This window comes from Hemitrygon akajei, chromosome 6 (genome assembly GCF_048418815.1).
Source record: "Hemitrygon akajei chromosome 6, sHemAka1.3, whole genome shotgun sequence".
In the NCBI taxonomy this organism is placed as follows: domain Eukaryota; kingdom Metazoa; phylum Chordata; class Chondrichthyes; order Myliobatiformes; family Dasyatidae; genus Hemitrygon; species Hemitrygon akajei.
In genome coordinates this window covers 21,968,756-21,995,074 of record NC_133129.1, presented here as the reverse complement: position 1 = coordinate 21,995,074, position 26,319 = coordinate 21,968,756, and the positions used below count along the sequence as shown (strand labels likewise).

Sequence of the window (26,319 nt, the reverse complement as noted above, 5' to 3'; positions counted from 1 at the left end):
TATTAATTGTAAGACTCTTGGCAGTGTGCAGGATCAGAGAGCTCTTGGGGTCTGAGTCCATAGGATGCTCAAAGCAACGGCGCAGGTTGCCTCTGTGATTAAGAAGGTGTATGGTGTATTGGCCTTCATCAGTTGTGGAATTGAATTTAGGAGCCGAGAGGTAATGTTGCAGCTATGTAGGACCCTGGTCAGACCCCACTTAGAGTACTGTGCTCAGTTCTGGTTGCCTTCCTACAGGAAGGATGTGGAAGCCATAGAAAGGGTGCAGTGGAGATTTACAAGGATGTTTCCTGGATTGGAGACCATGTCTTATGAAAACAAGTTGAGTGAACTCGACCTTTTCTCCTTGGAGCGACGGAGGATGAGAGGTGACCTGATAGAGGTGTATAAGATGATGAGAGGCATTGATCGTGTGGATAGTCAGAGGCTTTTTCCCAGGGCTGAAATGGTTGCCACAAGAGGACACCGGTTTAAGGTGCTGGGGAGTAGGTACAGTGGAGATGTCAGGGGTAAGTCTTTTACTCAGAGAGTGGTGAGTGCGTGGAATGGGCTGCTGGCAATGGTGGTGGAGGCGGATATGATAAGGTCTTTTAAGAGACTTTTGGATAGGTTCATGGAGCTTAGAAAAATGGAGGGCTATAGGTAAGCCTAGTAATTCTAAGGTAGAGACATGTTCAGCACAAATTTGTGGGCTGAAGGGCCTGTACTGTGCTGTAGGTTTTCTATGTTTCAGAATCACTTTATTGCCAGTCTGTAAAACATACTAGAATTGATTTTGGTTCAGTTTTAAGCATAAAACACAGGACAATACCATTACAGACAACACAATAGCAACCAACAATTTACGAAAGAATTGAGCAATCAACAACTAGCAGAACACAATGTCAATAATGAACTTAAACTAAATGTGAACTTATAAACAGACTCAGTAATTATTAACAGGACAAGGAGAACAGAAAAGGCCATTTGATGATGTGCAGGGACAGTTGGGCTATTACATTGGATCGCTACAGGAAAGAAGCTTCGGAGATGATGTGTAGTCCTGGTGCTGATGGACTTGTAGCATTTCCCTGATGCCAATTTGGGAATAGGTGACTGCTAGTTATGCAGGAGTCAGCAGTAAATTTTTCAGCTCTTTTTTTGCTCTGGCGATAAACAGGTCTTCTAATGTCAGTAGCTGACAGCTAATGATCTTCTCTGCTGAGTGGATCACTCACTGCAACCTGGACTTGGAGAGGGAGGAGGCAACGGGAAACCATATGGTGATAGAGGTGGTCACAACACTCAATGATGGCTGAGTAGAGATTCATCAGGGTAAGCCCTGAGATCTGTAGTTTCCTCAGTTGGCATAGGAAGAACAATTTCTGCTGGGCTTTCCTAGTGATAAGCGTAATGTGCTTGTCTCATTTAAATTGGTAATGGTAGACTGACTTGACCAGATACAGCCTGACCAGTAATTTCTAATGGCGTGGCAGATAGTATTGTTGGCAGAAGTCAATCCTCATTTCCACTGTCCTGATAGTATTAATCTCCGAGTTGTTACAAGCACACCATGCTGCCAGGTGGTCTGCCGCTCTTTGAAAGCATGTCTCATTATTATTAGAGAGGAGACCAACTATAGTCGATCATCCGCAATCTTTAGGATTTTAATGGATTTGTCTGTGGGTACAGTTGTTTGTATAAAGTGAGAACAGGAGAGGTGAAAGAACTCAGCCATGGGGAGCGCCAGTGCTTATAGACATTACATTGGATTGGACAAGTAGGAGCCCAGCCTTACATTCTGCTTCCTTCCTGTCAGGAAGTTCGTAATCCACTGACAGATACTGCAGGGTAGAGCTAGCTGGGTTACCTTGCTTTGGAGCAACTCTGGAACAGTAATGTTGAAGATGGAGCTAAAATCCACAAACAAGATCCTCACATAGGTTTTGGGGGAGTCCAGATGTTGAAAAAATGTAATGTAGACACATCCTCAACTGAGCAATTTGCTCTACAAGCATGCCAGTGGGTCAAGAAGAGGATCAGTAATGGACTTAAGGTAGGCCAACATCAGATGTTCAAAGATTTTTATAACTACTGAAGTCAAGAGCGACTGCCTATAATCATTGTCCAATGAACTTGTCTTCCTTGGGAGCTGGAATGACCATAGCAATTTTAAAGCAGATCGGAATCCTACATAATTGGAGGGAGGTGTTAAGTACGGCAGTGAAAACAGCTGCCTAGGAGTACAGGTGAGACACCAACAGGTCCTGCAGCTTTAGGTGGGTTGGAAGGAGGGGGCTGGGCTGAAGAAGGTGCATGTGCTGGAATGAAGGGGGGATAGTGACATTGGAGTGCTTGTGAAAGGGAGGTTTGTTTGTGGGGCTCAGCACTTCAGGATCAGAGGAATTGAGAAGCAGTAGATGTTGATTGCCCTCATTAATCTGGCAATAAAACTGAGCTGATTGGCCAAGGTAGGGGAGGAGGAGATTTGTGGGCACTTCTGTTTGAAGTTGAACTCCAGACAGCACTGCTATTTGTCTCTCTCTAGCCAATCCTCGTAAGTGTCTTTTTACCACTTTCAGAACTTATTAAACTGGCATTTTGCAGAGCTATATTCCATTTCTGCTTCCAGACCTGTAGGCAGGATCTTTTGCAGATCTGAGAGTCGTCAACTCCTTGGTGAACCATGGCTGGTCATTGTTGTACCTCTCAGTGATCTTTTCAGGAAGACATACTTTTATTTATTCCCTCCTCTATTGATGCTGCTCTCACCTCCATTTCCCGAATATTCACGCTCAGCCCATCTTCCTGTTGCCTGAACAATGATAGTTCCTTTTGTCCTTGCCTACTACCCCATCAACCTCCAATCAAACACGTTATGCTGCTCAACTTCTGCCATCTTCAAAGGGATGCTACCACTAAGTATATCCTTTATTTCCCTATTCCCCCCCCCACCCGTTTTCCGCAGGGTTTTCTCTCTCTGCGATTCCCTTGTCCATTCATCCCTCCCCACTAATCTCCTGGCACTTAATCTTGCAAGTGGCCTAAGTGCTACATCTGCCCATACACCACCTTCCCCACATCCATTTAGGGCCCCAACCAGTGCTTCTGATGTGGCCTCCTCAGCATTGGTGAGACTCATTGCCTCCGCACTATCTATCAAAAGTGGAACTTCCCAGGGGCCAAACGTACTAATTCTGATTCCCGTTCCTGTTCCAACATGTTAGTCCATGGACTCATCTTGGCACAAGAAGAGGCCACTCTCAGGGTAGAGGAGCAACATCTTAGTCTGGATAACTTCCAACCTGATGGCATGAATATCTGTTTCTCCTTCTGGTGAACATTGTTTGCATAAAAATGCACTATAAGTTGTTATTGTTCTCCTGGTCTCTGCTGCTTTGTGCTATGCATTCTATCATATGCGGGTGTTCCAGCAGAGGGAGTGTGTGCTCCGTGAAGCAGAATGCACCCAGAGGAAGGGCAGTGAATGAAGAGTGCCCCACAAGTCTTTCTGTAGATATCCTTCCCTTCAGCTCAAATTTGTCCCAGCTGTCTATGCAGCAACAAATGCTTGAAATTTTGCCGTATGCTTTGGAACATGGAACATAGAACAGTACAGCACAGGAACAGGCCCTTCAGCCCACAATGTTGTGCTGAACCAATTACATTAGTAATCAAATAGCCAGCTAATCTCTTCTGTCTACACCAGGGGTCACCGACCTTTTTTGCACTGTGGACCGGTTTAATATTGACAATATTCTTGCGGACTGGCCGGTGGGGGGGGGGGCGTTGTGGGTGTTAATATCAACCGGAATATAGGTGGTAAGTCAACTATAAGTCACTTATAAATGACTAATACACTCAATTTTGTTTCCGAAAGGGTTTATCTAATGAATTTAATATTAAACACTCAGCGCATATTTTCCTCGTATGAACATATAAAATCATTGCAACACACCAGTGAGAGGACAAGGTAAGGGCCGGAGGTCTGCGTACCAGGGCCGCGGCAGGCGCAGTCCAGAGAGAGGGACTGACTGAGCACGGAGTGTGACAGGGCGGGTGCCCGCCCCCCTCCCCCTTAGGTAGGTAGGATCTATCGGCCGACAAGTTTGGCTCGAGGGATGACTTTCAGTAGATCGCAGCGAGGTAGCTGCCCTGCTACTTACGAAACCCTGAGCCCGAATTAGGTCGTCTGCGAAAATTTTAGTACCAGGTTCCCCACGAATATTTGGTGTGCTAAACAGGTTTAGAGGTGGTGCCCATCTGTCCGTGCTCCAGGCCGGTAGCAACGGCACTTCTCGCCGGCCGTGCAAGGCGGCCGGTTACCCAAGGCCAACCAGTGATCCGCGGCGCGAGGATCAACTGATGACTTACTGATGTCCTACACAAGGACACCCAACTGATGACTTACTGATGTCCTACACAAGGACACCCAACTGATGACTTCACGTGTGTAATGACCACGTGTGTAATGACCTCGCGTGCATTCGGGTTCAACAGTGGGTGTGACAGGGAATGAGGAAAGTTGCAGCTGACTCGTATCGTTTCATATCGACAAATCATATCATTTCCTCGCGGCCTGGTACTGGTCCCTGGCCCAGTGGTTGGGGACCACCGGCCTACACAATTTCCATATCCTTCTATTTTCCACATCTAAACATTTAAAAGTCTCTAATGTGTCTGCCTCTACCACCCAGGCAGAGTATTCTAGGCACTCACCACTCTGTGCAAAAACAAAAAAAGACCCCCCCCCCCCCACCTTTACATCTCCATAGGACTGCAAGATATAGGAGGCCATTCAGCCCATTGAGTCTATTTGTCATTCCATCGTGGCTGATTTATTATCTCTCTTAACCTCATTCACCTGCATTCTCCTCGTCACCTTTGATGTCCTGACAAATCAACAACACGTCAACCTCTGCTTTAAATATATTCAGTGACCTGGCCTCCACAGCCGTCTGTGCAATGAATTCTGCAGATTCACCACCCTCTGACTGAAGAAATTCCTCCTCAACTGCAGGGGTTCCCAACCTGGCGTCCACAGAACCCCCTTGGTTAATGGTAAGGGTCCATGGCATAAGAAAGGTTTGGAGCCCCTGCTCTAGAGGCTGTACCCTCTTGTCTTGGACTCGTGCAATACAGGTAACATCCTTGCCACACACTATCTAGGCCTTTCAATATTCAATAACCATATAACCATATAACCATATAACAATCACAGCACGGAAACAGGCCATTCCGGCCCTCCTAGTCCGTGCCGAACTCTTAATCTCACCTAGTCCCACCTACCCGCACTCAGCCCATAACCCTCCACTCCTTTCCTATCCATATACCTATCCAATTTTACCTTAAATGACACAACTGATCTGGCCTCTACTACTTCTACAGGAAGCTCATTCCACACAGCTATCACTCTCTGAGTAAAGAAATACCCCCTCGTGTTTCCCTTAAACTTTTGCCCCCTAACTCTCAAATCATGTCCTCTCGTTTGAATAGATTTTAATGAGGTTCTCACCCCCCCACCCCCCATTCTTCTAAACTCCTGCAAGTACGTCCAGAGCCATCAAGTGGTCCTTGTATGTTAACCCTCAGCATCACATCCCTGCTCTTGTATTCTGGCCGTCTCAAACTGAATGCTAACATTGCATCTGCTTCCTTACTGACTCAACCTGCAGGTTAACCTTTAGGAAATCCTACACAAGGACGCCCAAGTCTCTTTGCACCTCAAATAATCTACACTTTCATTTCTTCGACCAAAGCGCATGACCATACACTTCCCTACACTATATTCTATCTGCCACTTCTTTGCCCATTCTCCCATCGAAGTCCTTTTGCAAACTTCCTGCTTCCTCAACATTATCTTTGTATTGTCTGCAAGCTGGGCCACAAAACCATCAATTCCATCATCCAAATCATTGACATACAATGTAAATAGAAGCGGTCCTAATAACGACCTTTGCAGAGCACCACTAGTTACTGGAAGCCAAGAAATGGCTCCCTTTATTCCCACTCTTTGCCTCTTGCCAGTCAGCCAATATTCTTTCCAAGCTAGAAGATCTCCTTTGAAATTACGCCCTCTGGTAATGCTGCTGGGGTGATGGTTGGTGCAGATACAAGTTAGGTCAAGTCACTTTTTATTGTCATTTCGACCATGACTCTTGGTACAGTACACAGTAAAAACGAGACGTTTTTCAGGACCATGGTGTTACATGTAAAAAATACGATAGAGGTATTTAAAAGACTCAGGAATGTGTAGAGAATGAAGTGATATGAACATTGTGAAGGCAGAAGGAATTCATTTTGTTACACATTTAATTTCTAGTTTATTATCGGTGACCTGCATTGTGAAATTTGTTGATTTGTGGCATGATAGTGTAATACCTAAATATTATAAATGACAAAAATATACAAGTAATAGAGAAGTGGAGCAGAGAGGTACCATTCATGGCAGAGGGCAAGAAGCTCTTCCTAAAATGTTGAATGTGTGTCTTTAGGCTTCTGTGCCACCACTGTGATGGTAACAATGGGAAGAGGGTGGCATCGCCTTTTGAAGGTGTCAGTGGTGGGGAAGGTTGTACCCATGATGGATCTGACTTAGTTTACACTCCTCTGCGGCTTCTTGCGATCCTGTACATTGGCTCCACCATAGCAGACGGTGGTGCAACCAGTCAGTATACTCCACACGGTACATCTGTAGTAATTTGTAAGAGTCTTTGGTGACATCAAATCTTCTCAAAATGCTAATAAATTAGACCCACTGGTCTGCCTTTTTCATGACTGTATCAATCTGTTGGGCCCAGGATAGATCTACAGAGGTACTATTGTTCAGGAATTTGAAACTGCTCACCCTTTCCTCTGCTGATCCATTGATGAGGTTTGGTGTGTGTTCCCTGAACTTACCCTTCCTAAAGTTCACAATCAATTCCTTGGTCTTATTGATATTGAGTGCAAGGTTGTTGTTGAGCCACCACTCAACAAGCTGATCTGTCTCCCTCCTGTACACCTCGTCACCATCTGAGATTCTGCCACAACAATGGTGTCATTGGTGAATTTATAGCTTCAGGTCCCATGTACATTTATCATCAAGGTATGTATGCATTTTACAACTCTTAAGATCCATCTTCTCCAGACAAAGGAAACCATGAAAGCCGTTCAGAGAAAACATCAACCCCACCCCATGCACAAAAAAAACAACAAATCACACAAATGTCAATAACAAAATCACCCCCCGCACACAAAAACAATTGAAACCCCCGGTTTCCTCGGCTGCTTAAGTCTAGGGAGGCCAACCTCTGGTCCTGCCAAACTTGTAAAATTGAGGTGCGCTTCCACCCCAAACCCCTGTTTGTGTGGATGCTGTGTACTTCCTACCCTGTTATAAATTGTGATGGTAGGAGATCAAAGGGCCAGGATGGGCACTGCCTGTGGGAATAGGGTTAATAAGTTATTAGTGTTTGTTTACTATGATGAATATTCTGGTAATGGATGTGTAATATTAGTATTAGAGAAGACCGTGGATAATCACAGTCATACCTCCTGCTGTGTAATCTCTGCCCCCTCCTGTTGTAATGGCTTTTAGTGTGGAATAATTAAAAATTCAAAAGTTCAAAGTAAATTTTATTATCAAAGTACATATATCTTGGGGGTGTTTATAGGGAAATAAAGATGTACAAGAGAATTTATGAGAAACTATACGTGAGCAAATACACAGAACAAGACACGTGCTATTAAAAAATAATATTGAGTTGTAAAGAGTCATTGAAAGTGAGTCTGTAGGTAATGGAGTGAGTTCAGAGTAGTGGTGAATGAAGTTACCCACACTGGTTCAAGAGCCTGATGGTTGAGCGATAATAGCTGCTCCTGCACCTGGTGGTGTGGGACCTGAGGCTCCTGTATCTCTCTTCTGATGGCAGTAGTGAGAAGGCTGCATGTCCTGGGTGGTGAGAGTCTTTGATGACGGATGCTGCTTTCTTGTGGCAGCGCTCCTTGTAGATGCATTCAGTGATGGGCAGAGCTTTGCCTCTGCTGCACTAGGACCTATCCATCACTTTCTGTAGGCTTTTCTATTCCTGGGGCAATGGCTGCTGACAGCAGCTCATCAGAGTCCTCTTTCCTGGGTCGAAGGTTGATTGGCCCTGTAGTTTCCACTCACACTGCACAACTTCATAAGTCTTTTAAGCCAAGATCCTTCCTCTCCCAGGCCAGCTCCTGTGGTCATTTCTGAAACTGGGTTTTTTACGTGGTGGGGTTACTAGCCCCATGCCCAACTCGCCTCGTTTCGCAGCTGGGCTTGGGGCTGTCCGCGACGGAGTTGGCTGGTGCAGATTAGGGAACCTCAGTGATGCAATATCATTTGTCATCAGAATTCCTTGTCTTATTTATGTAAAGTATTTTAGTACATTCAGCCAAACGACAGTCTAAACTTGTTACTCAGACCCCTGACACAGGAGCTGCTCAAAGTGTAAGCTGTCCACAGTCTCTGTGTTGTTTACTGGGGAAACTGTGAAAGCTTTGTTGGCTGCAGAGCTAGTTTGGATTATCTGAAAGTCTGTGTAATATAAATTGAAGCCTGTTGACTCAGCTTCTAATTCAGTTATCACCTCTGCATCTGGTTCCTTGAGGTTGTCATGGCATCAAAGACTCTCACCACCCAGGACATGCAGCCTTCTCGCTATTGCCATCGGAAGAGAGATACAGGAGCCTCAGGTCCCACACCACCAGGTGCAGGTGTGGGGAGGGGGAATAATCTTCTGCTACCTATTAAATTCTCCCAGTGGCATGCATCTCAAATAGCTTCGAACAAACAAGTCCAACTCCTGATCTTCTTGCGTGGCTTGGCTACTAATCCACGTGGAACCATTTCTATTGGTAGGAGAAGGGGCAAAGGTGGGCTACCGGTCCTTGAAAATTGTTGCTTTGGGTAGTTGGGGCTAGTCAGCCATGATTGGCAGCTCATCTAAGAGAAGGAAAACTCTGATCTCAAACCTTCGCTGCCTTAAGGCTATATCACTCATGGGGAGAGTTTTGGGAGTAAACCCTGAGAGAGAGAGAGAGGGGGAGAGAGAGAGAGAGAGAGAGAGAGAGAGAGAGAGAATAAAAGAATTGTATTTAGCCCGACTCATGATCAGATATTTATTGCCAGTTTTAGTTTCAGGCAATTAAGTCCTTCCTCTCTGTCAATAAGACAGAAGATGGTTATCAACTTCAGGAGAACCATCTGTTTACATTGATGGCACAGTGGTGGAAACTGCGAACACTTTCAACCTCCTGGGAGAGCACTTCTGACATGATCTCTAATGGCTCCAAAGCATATTCTACACAATCAGGAGAGCTCACCAACACCTCTACTTTCTGAAGAGGCTGGAGAGAGCCGGATCGTGCACATCTGTAGGTGCATCATTCTACAGCTGCGCAGTAGAGAGCATCTCAACAAGGTGCATCACTGCTTGGTATGGAAACTGCGCTGTAGTGGACAGGTGAGCTCTACGAACAGTAGTCAAAACTGCCCATCGTATCACTGGCACCAGCCTACCTGCCAGCATGGATATACAGTGGGATTCAGAAGTTTGGGCACCCCTGGTCAAAATTCCTGTTACTGTGAATAGCTAAGTGAGTAAAAGATGACCTGATTTCCAAAAGGCATAAAGTTAAAGATGACACATTTCTTTAATATTTTAAGCAAGATTACTTTTTAATTTCCATCTTTTACAGTTTCAAAATAACAAAAAAGGAAAAGAGCTCGAAGCAAAAGTTTGGGCAGCCTGCATGGTCAGTACTTAGTAACACCCCCTTTGGCAAGTACCACAACTTGTAAACACTTTCTGTCGCCAGCTAAGAGTCTTTCAATTCTTGTTTGGGGGATTTTCGCCCATTCTTCCTTGCAAAAGGCTTCTGGTTCTGTGAGATTGTTGGGCCGTCTTGCACTGCTCTTTTGAGCTCTATCCACAGATTTTCGATAATGTTTAGGTCGGGGGACTGTGAGGGCCATGGCAAAACCTTCAGTTTGCGCCTCTTGAGGTGGTCCATTGTGGATTTTGAGGTGTGTTTGGGATCATTATCCTGTTGTAGAAGCCATCCTCTTTTCACCTTCAGCTTTTTTACAGATGGTCTGATGTTTGCTTCCAGAATTTGCTGGTATTTAATTGAATTCATTCTTCCCTCTACCAGTGAAATGTTCCCTGTGCCACTGGCTACAATACAAGCCCAAAGCATGATCGATCCACACCCGTGCTTAACAGTTGGAGAGGTGTTCTTTTCATGAAATTGTGCACCCTTTTTTCTTCAAACGTACCTTTACTCATTGTGGCCAAAAAGTTCTATTTTAACTTTGTCAGTCCACAGGATTTGTTTCCAAAATGCATCAGGCTTGTTTAGATGTTAATTTGCAAACTTCTGAAACTGAATTTTGTGGTGAGGACGCAGGAAAGGTTTTCTTCTGTTGACTCTTAAATGAAGGTCATATTTGTGCAGGTGTCGCTGCACAGTAGAACAGTGCACCACCACTCCAGAGTCTGCTAAATCTTCCTGAAGGTCTTTTGCAGTCAAATAGGGGTTTTGATTTGCCTTTATAGCAATCCTACGAGCTGTTCTCTCGGAAAGTTTTCTTGGTCTTCCGGGCCATTTCTTAATTACATTATGAACTGAGGAAACAGCTACCTGAAAATGCTTTGCTATCTTCTTATAGCCGCCTTCTGCTTTGTGGGCATCATTTATTTTAATTTTCAGAGTGCTAGGCAGCTGATTAGAGGAGCCCATGGCTGTTGATTGTTGGGACAAAGTTTGAGGAGTCAGGGTATTTATAAAGCTTTGAAATTTGCATCACCTGGCCTTTCCTAGTGATAACTGTCAACAAGCCATAGCCCTAACAAGCTAATTAAGGTCTGAGACCTTGGTAAAAGTTATCTGAGAGCTCAAATCTCTTCGGGTGCCCAAACTTTTGCATGGTGCTCCTTTCCTTTTTTCCCCCACTCTAAAATTGTACTAAACAAAAATAATACACTAATCTTGCTTAAAATGTGGAAAAGAATGTGTCGTCTTTAACTTTATGACTCTTGGAGATCAGGTCATCTTTTACTCACTTAACTATTCACAGTAACAGAAATTTTGACCAGGGGTGCCCAAACTTTTGCATGCCACTGTATATACAGAAAGGTGCTGGAAAAAGGCCAGTAGTGTCATGAAGGGCCCACCCTGTTCATAGACTGTTTGTCCCACTCCCATCAAAGAGGAGGCTATGTAGCATCCATGCCCGGCCGTCAGATTCAGAAGTAGTTCCTTCCCAAGCAGTAAGGCTGATCAACACCTCCATCCACCAACTCCACTGCTCACCTTATGTACAGACACTCCTGTGCTTAGCATCACTTTATGGACATACAATCAATGTACATAAGCTGTCTTATGTATTTATAATTATTGTGTTTTTTATTATTTGCTCTATAACTTGTGCTTTTTTTGCTGCATTGGATCTGGAGTAACAATTATTTCGTTCCCTTTACACTCGTGTTTTGTCCACGTGCACATTAAATACACTCTGCAATGTGTTGTTTTTGCCTCAACAACCAACACAATTTAAGGACGTTCCGGGGGCAGCCCACAAGCGTCGCCATGCTTCTGGCGCCATCGTAGCAGCTTACTAGCCCCAACCTGTATGTCTTTGGAATGTGGAAGGAAGCGAGCGCCCGGAGGAAGCTTACTTGGGTATGGGGAGAACGTACCAACTGCTTACTGACAGCGCTGGGAAATTAATCCAGGTGGCTGCCACTGTAATAACGTTATGCTGACCTCCATGCTACCGGCTGCCCAGAAGAGCTGTGCAGTGTGGCATGGGACCCCTGCCCTGGACTGGATGATGAGGAGAGTGAAATCCATGTGGATTTCAGTTGGATAAAACCTCTGTGAGATTCTGAAGTGAATCAGTTTGATGGGGCTGGATCTAAGGGACAGGATGTCAATCCTGAACAAGCTCTGGCCTTGCCCTGGTCCCTGACTGGACTACATTAGGTAATGGGATGACTGGAGGAAAGGTTTCCCGCATTCAGACGATTGACTAATAGCAACATCTGTTTTAGGATTGTGTGGTTTGGCCCAATAATGAATATTGTGTTTAGAAATAAGACTGGTTCTAATATGTTTAAGTTTATTGTATTATTTACTTTGATCTTTGACATCTGTAAACAGGACCAAAACGGAGTCATCTCACCAGAGCTAGAAGACGAGAGTCAGTCTATATGACGTAATAGAATTTGGCCATTCGGTCCATCGAATCTGCTGCACCATTCCATCATGACTGATTTATTATCCCTTTCGACCCCATTCTCCTGCCTTCTCCCCATAATCTTTGATGCTTTAATCAAGAACTTAACAACATCCCCTTTAAATGTACCTGATGGTTTGGCCTCCAAAGCCATTCATGGCAATGAATTTCACAGATTCACCACCCTTTTGCTAAAGAAATCCTTTCTTATCTCCATTCTAAATGGACTTCCCTCTATTTTGAGGCTGTGCCTTCCCCCCAATCCTGGTCCTAGATTGCCCACTATAGGAGACATCCTCTCTGTGTCCACTCTATCTAGGGCTCTGCCATCATTCTTCTAAACTGCAGTGAATACTGGCCCAGGGTCATCTGTAATCTTTAAGAGGTACTCTGTGATGGCTTTTTGCTCTCTGTGGGTACAGGATTAGGTGTGGTGGCGAAGGATGTTTTCAGTTCCCTTGTCCAGTTTGCAGACTGTTGTGGTCCTCTGGCGGCTTGCTACGCCCCCAGTGACAGGTCATTTGGACGTGGTCTAGCTGACCCTGCGGCTTTTGGCTCATGTAACACACTCAAAATGCTGGGGGCTCTTGGCAGGTCAGGTAGCATCTGACAAGGAATAAACAGGTGACGTTTCAGGCTGTGACACTTCATCAGGACTGGAAATGAAGGGGGAAGAAGCCAGAATAAGAAGGGAAGGTATACAACAGGGCAGTGACATGTTTGTCTAAAGTTCAAAGTAAATTTATTATCAAAGTACATACAGGGCACTATATACAACATTAAGATTCCTTTCCTGTGGGCATACTCAATAAATTCAAAATAGAATAACAGCCATAATAGAACCAATGAAAGACCACCCCAACTTGGGTGTTTGACCAGTGTGCAAAACAAACAAACTGTGCAAATATGAAAAAAGAAATAATAATAAATGAGCAATAGACATTGAGAACATGAGATGAAAAGTCCTTGAAACTGAGTCCATAGGTTGTGGGAACGTTTCAGTGATGGGCAAAGTGAATATGAGTGCAGTTATACCCTTTGAATCAAGAGCCTGATAGTTGAGGGTAATAAGCTCCTGAACCTGGTGGTGTGGGTCCTGAGGCTCCTGTACCTCCTTCCTGATGCAGCAGAGGGAGAAGAGAGCATGTCTGGGTTGTGGGGTTTTTGATAATGGACGCTGCTTTTCTGGGACAACATGTTTGTGTTTAATGTGCTCATTACCTCTTCTGCTTTTTATACCTCTCCATGGATGATACCTGACCTACTGAGTTCCTCCATCATTTTGTGTCTGTTGTTCCATATTTCCAGCACCTGCAGAATCTCTTGTGTTTGTGATTTACCTCTTGGCTCAAGATAGTGGTGTGGAGCGAATCTGTTGCAGTTGTTGTCCCTGCGTGCATTGAGGCAGACTCTGTGCTGAAGTTAGAGTGGGTACTGGTAGGAACCTTAGATGTCCCAAAGCAATATACTAGTAATTAGTACTTCAGATACTCCTGTAGTGTATACTGTGGCCACTTTATTAGATACCCCCTGTACCTAATAAACTGGCCACTGAGTGTGTACTCGTGGCCTTCTGCTGCTGTAGCCCATCCACTGCAAGGTTCATGTGTATTCTGAGAAGCTCTTCTGCACACCACTTGTAGCGTGTGATTATTTGAGTTACTGTCACCTTCCTGTCAGTTTGTACCAGTCCAGCCATTCTCCCCATTAACAAGGCATTTATGCCCACAGAACTGCCGCTCACTGGATGGTTTTTGTTGGGTTTTTTTTGCACGGTTTCTCTGTAAACCACCTCGTTTGGCAGAAATAATCATTCCAAAGTCAAAGTCACTTAGATCACATTTCTTCCCCATTTTATGTTTGGTCTCATCAGGAGCTGAACCTCCTGACCATATCTGCATGCTCTTATGCATTGTGTTGCTGCCATATGATTGGCTGAATAGGTATTTGCAGAGTCAGGATGCTACTAAACTGGAGACGGCAGAAGAGATTTACAAGCATGTTGCCAGGACTCGAGCAACTGAGCTACAGAGAGTGGTTGTGCAGATTGGGGCTTACTTTGGAAAGTAAGCCAAAGAAGGGTGGCCTTAGCGAATTCTGTAAAAATAATGAGAGGCACAAATAGAGTGAATGAGCACAGTCTTGTCCCCGGGGTTGGAGAATCAAGGACCAGAGAGCACAGGTTTAGGGTGAGAGGGGAGAGATTAAATAGGAACTTGAGGGGGGAGCGTTATTACACAGATATTGAATATTTTTGTAATTAGTTTGTTATTGTCACATGTACCAAGGTACAGTGAAAAGCTTGACTTGTATACTGTTCATACAGACGCTATGCACAGTGTATTCAGCAGGCCTCCAAGAAGACCTCAGCCTTGTAGTGGGGTTTGGAGGCTCGCATGTCACAATGACCCAGAGAGCTATGTTGGCTGGAGTTGGGATCTTGTATGTGGGCTCTTGGTAGGGTCACCCATGCCAACAGTTAAAAGGTAAAGGTTAGATTAAGAGTGGTCCACTATTCCTCCAGGTTTGGGGATTCTGCTCAGGGCCAACAACCCTGATGGGTCAAAAAGCAATTGTTATGGAAACAGTAATGAAGAATCCTTCTATACAGAGAGATGGAGGATCTTTATCACTGCCCTAAATGCAGTGGTGTAACGGGCAGTGAGCATTCAGCTAGAACAAATAACACAATAACAATTGAGAATAAAGTGTAAAACCTACCAAAAATGCAGTGCAGGTAAACAATAATGTAAAAGATTGTAATGGAGTAGATTGTGAAGCCAGGAGTTAATCTTATCATACAAATGTCTGTTCAAGAGAATTTACATCACCACAGCAGTGGAAACTGTGGACAGTTTCAAACTCCTGGGATTGCACATCTCGCTCAATATCTCGTGCTCTCAGAACACATACACAATTGTGTGGATAGTCAGAGGCTTTTTCCCAGGGCTGAAATGGTTGCCACAAGAGCACACAGATTTAAGGTGCTGGGGAGTAGGTACAGAGGAGATGCCAGGGTAAGTTTTTTACTCAGAGAGTGGTGAGTGCGTGGAATGGGCTGCCGGCAACGGTGGTGGAGGCGGATACGATAGGGCTTTTAGGAGACTTTTAGACAGGTACATGGAGCTTAGTAAAATAGAGGGCTATAGGTAAGCCTAGTAATTTCTGAGGTAGGGACATATTTGGCACAACTTTGTGGCTGAAGGGCCTGTATTGTACTGTAGGTTTTCTATGTTTCTATCAGGAAAGCTCACCAATGCCTCTATTTTCTGAGGAAGCTCGAGAGAGAACTGCACTATGCACACCTGTACTCGCGCATTCTACAGTTGTTCATTAAAGAGCATCCTTACAATTTGCATTTCTGCTTGGTCTGAAAGCTGCACTGCAGTGGACAAGTGCCCAACACATCACCGGCACCATCAAGGACATATATACAGAAAGGTGCTAGAAAATGCCCGTGGCCCCGATGTGGCCATTTATACATTGGGGAGACCATCCGCAGACTGGGAGACCGTTTCGCCGAACACCGGCACTCAATCCTCCAGCAGTGGCGAGATCTCCCTGTGGCCACACACTTCAATTCCACAGACCACTCCCACTCCAATATGTCTGTCCATGGCCTCCTCTACCGTCAAGATGAGGCCACACGCAGGTTGATGGAGCAATACCTTATCTCCCGCCTAGGTAGCCTCCTACCTGCCGGCATGAACATTCAACTCACAGACCTCCGTTGATACCCCTGCCCCCCCCCCCCCTTACCCCATCCCTAACTATAATTTTAGTCTGGTTCCCTTTCTCTCTCTTTTCCCCCCTCACTACAATCTCCCCCCCAGCCCTACCTTTCTTTCTCTTCTATTTCCCATAATTCTCCACCTTCCCCCAGCCCATTTCCCTCCAGCCTATCACTTCCCAACTCTCTACTTCATCCCTCCCCCCACTTCTTATTCCCCCCTCGACCATCCCATGTTACTTCACTCCTGATGAAGGGTTTCGGCCCGAAACGTCGTCACTACCTCCTCCCATGGATGCTGTCTGACCTGCTGAGTTCTGCCAGCATTTTGTGTTTTTTTTAATTAGTTTTTTTAATACATTTTCTACATCGCTACAGATAAAAAAAAACCCAGATCGAAATGAAGAACATTAATACAGTGCAAAAATAAACATACAATAATAATATAATACAAAAGAAAATAATTGAGAAAGCACCCAAATTGAAGATATGTAAAATTAGTATCCTCCCCAAGCCCCGCAACAAAAAAGAACTCCAGACCAACCACAACACAATCTAGAGAGTATACATCAGGACATTCAAACCCCCAAAACTGTAAATACACTTAGCAACAGAAGATATTAATGCCTACTACCAACAAAAAAGGAGCTGAAAGCAAGGGACCGAAAAAAAAAAACCTTAGTTAAGAGGAAGGTTATGAAAATACTCAATAAAAGGTCCCCAGACCTTATGGAACTTTGTATCCGAATTAAGAACTGAATAATGAATTTTTTCAAGGTCTAAGCAGGACATAATATCATTAAGCCATTGAGCATGCGTGGGCGGGGCAACATCCCTCCATCTAAGGAGGATTAAACGTCTAGCCAGGAGAGAAGCAAAAGATAATATTCAACACTTAGTCGAACTCAGACGTATATCTGTCTCACCCAAAAAACCGAACAAAGCAATTAAAGGGTTAGGTTCTAGGTGGTGATTCAGAATACAAGATAACATTATGAAGACGTCTTTCCAAAATTTCTCCAAGCTCGGACAAAACCAGTACATATGAATGAGAGAGGCCTCGCCCCTTTTGCATTTATCACAGAGAGGACTAATGTTAGGGTAAAATCGAGATAGTTTAGATTTAGACATATGGGCTCTATGAACAATCTTAAACTGTAAAAGGCAATGGCGAGCACAAAGAGAGGTTGAATTAACCGATTTGAGAATCGAATCCCAAGTCTCATCAGATAAGGAGATATTTAAATCATGCTCCCAAGCCAATCTAATTTTATCCACAGGGGCACGCCGTAAAGATGCTAATTTATCACGAATAAATGATATTAAACCTTTACCTAGTGGATTAATAGAAATAAATAAATCCATAACATTTTTCTCAGGCATTTCAGGGAAGTTAGGAATTAAAGGATTAATAAAGTGTCTAATTTGGAGATATCTAAAAAAATGAGCATTGGGCAGATTGAACTTGGCAGAGAGCTGTTGAAAAGATGCGAAGCGATTATCAATAAAAAGATCTTCAAAATGTCTAATGCCCTTCCTATACCAATCATGGAATGCTGAATCATACGTAGTAGGTAAAAAAAGGTGATTATGTAAGATAGGGCTAGAAAAGGAAAAACCATGGAAACCATAAAACTTCCTAAACTGAGCCCATATACGCAAAGTGTGTCTAACAAGAGGATTAACAATTAATCTGGACAAACTACTAGGGAGTACAGAGCCAAGAAGTGCAGAGATAGATAAATCTTTAGTGGAACTCAACTCCATTGCCACCCAATTAGGGCACTTGGGTTGGCCATGGAAAAAAGACCAAAAGGTAGCACAACGTATATTGGCTGCCCAATAATATAAACAAAAGTTAGGTAAAGCCATGCCACCCTCTTTTTTAGATTTTTGGAGATAAACTTTATTAATTCTAGAGCGCTTATTCTTCCACAGATTTGACATTTAAAATAATAGAGTCTAAGGAATCAAAAAAAGATTTAGGAATAAAAATTGGGATTGATTGAAGTAAATATAAAAGTTTAGGGAGTTTAGGTCAACATTGATACGACCTACCAAAGACATAGATAGAGGTGACCATTGTAACAGACTCTGCTTTATAGTATATGAAAGATTGGCAAAATTTTCACGAAAGAGATCTTTAAACTTCCTTGTGACTGTAATCCCAAGATTAGTAAATTGATTATGAACTACTTTAAAAGGGAGATCACGAAATGTTAATTCTTGTGCTTCTTTATTAATTGGGAAAAGTTCGCTCTTATGTAAATTAAGTTTATAGCCAGAGAACTGGCTAAACTGATCAAGAAGTGAAAACATTGGAGGTAAGGATGTAGATGGATTTGAAAGAAAAAGTAATAAGTCATCAGCATAAAGAGAAACTCTATGCTCAACACCCCCTCTCCAAATCCCAGTCAATTCAGGACAATTTCGAAATGCTATCACCAAAGGTTCTATAGCCAAATCAAAGAGAAAGGGACTTAAAGGGCATCCCTGGTGGGTGCCACGTTTGAGGTTAAATAACTGGGATTTCTGAAAATTGGTCAAAACAGAGGCAGTAGGACACAAATACAGCAATTTGATCCAAGAGATAAAACTTTGACCGAAGTAAAATTTTTCTAAAACTGCAAAAAGGTAGTTCCATTCTATACGATCAAATGCTTTCTCCGCATCGAGGGAAATAACACATTCAGGAGTCCCAGTTGGAGGTGAATATAAAATGTTAAATAAACGCCGAATGTTAAAAAAAGGAAGACGGTTTTTAATAAAACCAGTTTGATCATCAGAAATAATAGAGGGGATAACAGTTTCTAATCTATAAGCCAAAACTTTGGCCAAGATTTTAACATCAACATTGAGCAAAGAAATCGGCCTATACGAGGAACACTCTGTTGGGTCTTTACCCTTTTTTAATAAAAGAATAATAGATGCCTCATTAAAAGAGGGTGGAAATTTACTGTAATTAAATGAGTCAGATAATACTGAGAATAAGTGAGGGGAAAGAAGTGAAGAGAATGATTTATAAAATTCTACGGGGAACCCATCAGGTCCAGGAGATTTCCCTGAAGACAATGCAGAAATTGCAAAAGATATTTCTTCTGATGAAATAGGCGCATTAAGTTTGGCTTTGAAATCAGATGAAAGCGAAGGAATATTCAGATTATTTAAAAAGTGATCAACAGAGATATTGTCATTCAAAGATTCAGAGGAATAAAGTCGAGAATAGAAATTTTTAAATGCGTCATTGATTTCTAAGTGATCCGATGTAAAGTCTCCATTCTCCTTCCGGATCTTTGTAATATGTTGTTTGGCTTTGGAACGTCTCAGCTGATTGGCTAGAAATTTACCAGATTTGTCACCATGAATATAGAAGCGACTCTTACTTTCAAGAAGTTGGCGTTCGACAGGTTGAGTAGACAGAAGATTAAATTTAGTTTGAAGTTCTACACGCTTCTTGTATAATTCAGGATTCTTAGTTTGAGCATACAGTTGATCCAATTCTTTAATCTGATTAATGAGGTCTAATCGATCTGCACAGGACTTTCTATTAAGATTTGCTGTATAGGAGGTTATTTGACCCCTCAAATATGCTTTCATGGCATCCCAGACAATCTGGGATGACATTTCAGATGATGTATTGGTGTTAAAATAAAAGGTTATCTGATCCTTAATAAATTTTAGAAAATCATCATCCGATAATAAAGTCGAGTCAAAACGCCAGTGTTTATTCCTCTGAGGGAGACCAGGAAAGTTTAAAGACAAAGTAATTGGGGCATGGTCAGAAATCAGTATACTCTGATAGTCACAAGAATAGACAAATGGAATAAATTGATTATCGAGTAAAAAGTAGTCAATTCTAGTAAAAGTATGGTGAACATGTGAAAAAAAAATAGTCTCTCTCAGTGGGATGAAAGAAACGCCATATATCAGAGATATCATAATTAGAGAGAAAAGAGTGAATAGCTAAGGCAGATTTAGTAAGTAGTCTAGTAACAGAGGACGATCGATCCAAATTAGGATCTAACCAACAATTGAAATCGCCACCCAGTATAAGAGAGTATGAGTTTAAATCTGGTAGCGAGGAGAAAAAACGTTCAAAAAAATTAACATCATCGAAATTGGGAGCATACAGTTTTGCTAGTACAACTTTAGTATTGTATAATTTACCAGAAACAATAATAAAATGGCCATTTGTATCAGATATCTTATTATGGAGTTCAAAAGGAATATTTGAATTAATAAGGATGGAGACCCCCCTAGCTTTGGCAGCAAAGGATGAATGAAAATGCTGACCCGCCCACTTTGACAGAAGCCGAGAATTATCAAAACTACGAATATGAGTTTCTTGAAGGAAAGCAGTGTCAGCTTTGAGTTGTTTAATATGCGAGAAGACCTTCCTTCTTTTAACAGGATGATTCAATCCCTTTACATTCCAGCTCACAAATTTAAGTGAATTAACCATTATCAATTGTTAGTGCATAGAAGGTAGCAGGCATATAAAAAATCAAGCAGTACAATAACAGTCTGGGAGCAAAAATGTAGACATAGATCCGTAGAATCAAAACAGAGACATGTCCTGAATAACAAAGGAAAACAAAAGAAACAGTGAGTAATGTTGGAACTGGAGAACCCACCCCCCTCGCAACCCAAAATTAGACGGCTACCTAAAAAAGCAGCTAGCTCTACCAAAAAAATTAACCCAAGTATGACTTCCAGTTCTGTGTCGTTAACAAAAGTTCCGTATAAATAATATAGCAAATAATAACTAATTTATGCACTAGAAAACAGAATTATAAATAGGAACAACTTCAACAGAAGTATAAAACTTAATACAAAGAAAATCAGAAGAAAACTAAAACTAACCTACCCGCGAAAAATTATAAAAGAGTAAAAGAAAAAAAAGGAAGGAGAAAAGGGGGAAATTATAAAATTCAAAGAGAGTCCTTATCAACCATTTATAGAAAAAAAAAGCAAAACTTAAACTATGAATCAACCAACAGGGAGGCCTTCAATAAAAACTCCAAACCTCCAAAACAAGTTAAAGACAATTGTAGTTCTCTATAGATAAGGTTATACAAAAATAAAATAGATTACCCAGGTAAAATCTAAAAGTTCGCAGGGAAACATTAAACTTAGATTACCTATTTAGAAAAAACGCACCAAGTCCAGGGAGAGATTGACTACAGCCCTTAGAGTTTCAATAGATAATGACTGAATTATTCAAGTAAAGTCTGAGTTCGGAAAAAATAGTTTTACTTCGAGAAGTACTTATCAACCATTTTAGAAGGTCAGGCCGGTTCCGAAGAAGACGAGGTGGCTGGGAGACTTCCAACAAACGCCTCAGCCTCCTTCACTGATTTAAACCACTTATAATCTCCAGTAGTAAGCGTAATTCAAAGATCGGCTGGGTTTCAGAGAGAGGGTCTGAATCCGCAATCAAAAAGCACTTTCATTACACCTTTAAACTCAGCACGCATCTTCAGAACCTGGGGGGCAAAATCCTCCACAAAACGAATGACCGTATTTTGAAAGGCAAAAGTACCTCTGCGGCGTGCCTCCATCATCAAACGGTTTTTCACCTGGTATTGATGAAAGCATAAAATAATCGGCTGTGGGTGGGAACCCAGAATTGCTCGAGGAACATAGATCCTGTGTGCCCTTTCAAGCTCAGGTGGAGTCGGAAAAAATCCTTTCCCGAAAATCTCACAGAGAAACTTGGAAAAAAATTCAACGGGAGAGCCCTTTTCGGTGGCCTCTGGCAAACCAAGAATTCGTAGATTGCAACGTCTGCTCCGATTTTCAAGATCCACCATTTTGGAAAAAAGTTTACTATTCTTCTTCTCTAGGTTGGAGCAGAGAGTTTCAAGATATTGAACACGGCGTTTTAAATCTTCAGAAGTTACGTCAATGCGAGATAAATGTTCAGCATGATCATCCACTCTAGCATTAATCTGATCCAGTTTGACATTCAACTGGTTGAAAGAGGTTCTCAATTCAGTTCTAAAATCCATTAAAGTATCTTGTCGATGTTGTTCCAGAACAGCGAGAATGTCAGCCAGCAAAGCCGTAGAAGTTTACTTTTTCCCGGTTTTAGTACTTTTGGTAGCCATTATAAGATAGATGTGTTCGCAGGCAGGTAGAAGAGAACTAATAAAATACCTAACTAAGGTTTAAAAAGGGAGACACATAGTGCAAAGGTAAGAAGAATAACGGAGCAAAAGTTCGGAGCGACTAAACAATCGCCATCTTACCGGAAGTGATGCATTTTGTGTTTTTCACAGTGGGATCGCTGTCCTTGAGCTTGGTGGTATGCACTTTCAAGCTGTTGTTGGTTCTGCCTGATGGGAGAGGGGAAGAGAGTGAATGTCCGGAGTGGGTGAGAGTTTTCTCACTGCCTTGCTTAAGCAGCCACCATAAGTGTAGACGGTCTAGGGAGGTGGGAGCTGGTGTCTGTGATGTGCTGAGCTGTGTCCACAACTCTGCAGTTTCTTGTGGTCATGGACAGAGCATTCAGTGTGTCGTTAAAAATTGGTAAGCATCTATGAGAACACTCTGAATTTCTTTAGCCTCCTGAGGAAGTAGTGGTGTAACTGTCCTTCTGGTCTGTAACACCAACAGGGTTGAACCAGGTCAGGCCACTGAGTAACCTGAAGCTCTGTTGATGTAGACAGGAGCAAGTGCACTGTTGCCTATCCTGATGTCTTTTGTTTAGTTGTCATGGCAACATGTCACTAAGCTCTATCTTCTTCCCGTACTCAAACTATCATAAATTGAGATACAAGCTAAATCTGCAAACCTATAGCTGGAGTTGGAGTGGAATCTGAGTGTACGGAGAGCAGAGTAGGGGGCTGAGCACGTAACCTTGTGGAGCACCAGAGTTTAGAATAATTATGGCAGAGGTGTTGCTGCCCCTCCTTACTGATTATTGTCTGTTAGTCAGAAAGTCAAGGATCCAGTTTCAGAGGGAGGTGTTAACTCCCAGGATCCAGAGTTTGATAAACTTGCATGGAGTACTGACGGCGGAGATGTAGTCATTAAGCAATAATCTGACACCGATGACTTGTGTGGAATGAGCTGCCAGAGGAAGTGATTGAAGCAGGTACATTAACAACAAGTACATGGATAGGAAAGGTTGGGAGGGATATGGGGCAAATATGGGCAAATGGGAGTAGTTCAGGGAGGCACCTTGGTCAGCATGGACCAGTTAAGCTGCAGGGTCTGTTTGCCTTGCCAGTGACCAACAGACTGGTGGTTTCTGCCACTGGACAAGTTCAAGAGCCCAGGCTGCTGTCAGTGTTTCACAACACAAACACTCTGGCTTTAGCTGATGCCAGTGTGATATTTTAATGTCTCCAGCTCGTGGAAGTGAAGGATATAGGTCATCTGCAATGATGGTGTCGAGACTAGCGCTTTAATTGGGTTTAAGTGAGGGAGAGTTGCGCAGCGTCAGCCTCACTCTCTCGTCCCAATTCCCATCTGGATCCAGTGACAAGACAAGAGTCGAGATGGCTGGAGATGGGACTAGGCGCAGCTGATGACCAGGATGTCTTCTGTGTCTAGTTGTGCTCTACACGTTCCACGACGCTTGCAGAGTCTGCCTTCCTGACCATTGGACCTTCCATTGGTCTCGTCCGCTCAATCCACCGGAGTCTGTCTTCACCTGCTGGGATAGGTATCTCCCTATCTCACCAGGGTTTGAGACCCATTGGCTACCCTCACCTGTTTTTGCCGGCTTGTTGAAGCCGTTGCCCGGAGTGTGGCTGCTGTCGCATGCAAACAGCTATGGGGAGCACAGTTGAGAGCTGAGTGCTGGGTGGGGACCAAAGTTGGACAGACTGCCTTGAAAAGGACGTGACATGTTCCCCCACCAGAGGTGCTACCCCTCCCTGATGCCCCATACATTAGTGCATAGATGTGTGGGGAATGAACTGCTGCAGATATTCATGTAACATGTACATTGAAACATCAAGACGTAAAGTGAAATACGTCATTCACATCAAAGAGCAACACAGAACAAGGATGTGCTGGGGGCAGCCTGAAAGTGTAACCATGCCTCTGATGCCAACATCACATGCCCACAACTTACTAACCCTAACCAGTACATCTTTGGAATGTGTGGGGAAAACTGGAGAACCCAGAGGAAACCCATGTGGTCATGGGAGAATGTACAAACTCCTTACAGACAGCGGTAGGAATTGAACCTGGTCGCTGGTGCTGTAACACGGTCATACCACCCTCTGCTATATTTCACTAATTGATAGTAATTTTATGTCTTTTCTACTGCAAAACCAACAAATTTCACCACACACAAAATGTTGGAGGGATTCAGCGGGTCAGGTCAGGTAAGGCAAGGCCTACAGGAGGAATGGAGACAGACTAGCCCCTATTGACATCAATGGATCTGGGGTTGAGAGGGTGAACAGCTTTAAGTTCCTCAGCATAAACATCTGAGGACCTCACATGGTCTCTACATACCTCTGTGTGGTGAAAAAGGCACAACAGCGCTTCTTTCACCTCAGACATTTTGAGGAAGTTCGGTGTGGGCCCCCAAATCCTAAGAACTTTCTGCAGGGGCACAATTGAGAGCATCCTGACTGGCTGCATCACTGCCTGGTATGGGAACTGGACTTCCCTTAATCGCTGAACTCTGCAGAGAGTGGTGCGGACAGCCCAGCACATCTGTAGATGTGAAGGTCCCACTACTCAAGACATTTACAAAGACAGGTGTGTGAAAAGGGCCCGAAGGATCATTGGGGACCCGAGTCACCCCAACCACAAACTGTTCCAACTGCTACCATCCAGGAAACGGTACCGCAGCATAAAAGTCAGGACCAACAGGCTCTGGGACAGCTTCTTCCACCAGGCTTTCAGACTCGTGCTGACACAACTGCATTTCTATGTTATATTGACTACCCTGTTGCACATACTATTTATTACAAATTACTATAAATTGCACATTGCACATTTAGACGTAAAGATTTTTACTTCTCATGTATATGAAGGTTGTAAGTAACAAAGGCAATTCAAAGGGATGGAGAAGAAAGTATCTGATAGAGGAGTGTGAAGCATAGGAGAAAGGGAAAAGGGACGTGCACCGGGAAGGTGAAGAGAAGGAAGGAGGAGGATGCAGAGTGGGAAACTGAAGAAGAAGAATTTCACAACATATGCTCTAATTCATAGATAATAGATCTGTTTCTGCAGAGTTTGTCCTGGACTGACTTGGTGTAAATTTCTCTCATCCCTGCACCATGCCCAATAAAGGTGAGATTTTCTATTTGCTGCAGGTACTGGGAGGCGATTGGTCGGTGGGATGAAGCTATTCAGCTGACACCGGACTGTGCTGCCCTCTACGAGATGAAGGCACAGGTACTGCATGACATTGGACTCCTGGTTTGAATTGGAAACTGGGACTATGTCTCTGGAAAGTCAGCACATTACAGTGTGATCTACCCTCAGAACCACCCCTCCCACAGTGTGACCCTCCCTCAGTACCACCCCTCCCACAGTGTGGCCCTCCCTCGGTACCACCCCTCCCACAGTGAGACCCTCCCTCATACCACTCCTCCCACAGTGAGACCCTCCCTCATACCACTCCTCCCACAGTGTGACCCTCCCTCAGTACCACCCCTCCCACAGTGTGGCCCTCCCTCAGTACCACCCCTCCCACAGTGTGGCCCTCCCTCATACCACTCCTCCCACAGTGTGGCCCTCCCTCAGTACCACCCCTCCCACAGTGTGGCCCTCCCTCATACCACTCCTCCCACAGTGTGACCCTCCCTCAGTACCACCCCTCCCACAGTGTGGCCCTCCCTCGGTACCACCCCTCCCACAGTGAGACCCTCCCTCATACCACTCCTCCCACAGAGACCCTCCCTCATACCACTCCTCCCACAGTGTGACCCTCCCTCATACCACTCCTCCCACAGTGAGACCCTCCCTCATACCGCTCCTCCCACAATGAGACCCTCCCTCATACCGCTCCTCCCACAGTGAGACCCTCCCTCATACCACTCCTCCCACAGTGTGACCCTCCCTCAGTACCACCCCTCCCACAGTGAGACCCTCCCTCGGTATCACTCCTCCCACAGTGTGACCCTCCCTCAGTACCACCCCTCCCACAGTGAGACCCTCCCTCGGTATCACTCCTCCCATAGTGTGACCCTCCCTCAGCATCACCCCTTCCTTCAGTGTGACCCTCCCTCGGTACCGCCCCTCCCACAGTGTGATCCCCCTTCAGTAATGGGGTGACTTGTCACCTTTGATTTATTGCTGCAGTTGGAGTGGATTCCTGTCTGACGATCTGAGCTCACATAACAGTGAGGCTAACTAGAAGAATTATGATTGTGATTTAAAACTT

The 26,319-nt window shown here is 43.8% G+C and overlaps 1 protein-coding gene across 1 annotated transcript in view; it reads left to right on the top strand.

Annotated features, from left to right (window-relative positions):
• Positions 1–26,319, top strand: part of ttc33 (tetratricopeptide repeat domain 33) — an 88,551-nt gene that overhangs the window by 16,798 nt on the left and 45,434 nt on the right. The window contains exon 3 of the mRNA XM_073047987.1: positions 25,247–25,328. Within this exon, the coding sequence (XP_072904088.1) occupies positions 25,247–25,328 (82 nt within the window). The remainder of the gene's footprint in view (positions 1–25,246; positions 25,329–26,319) is intronic.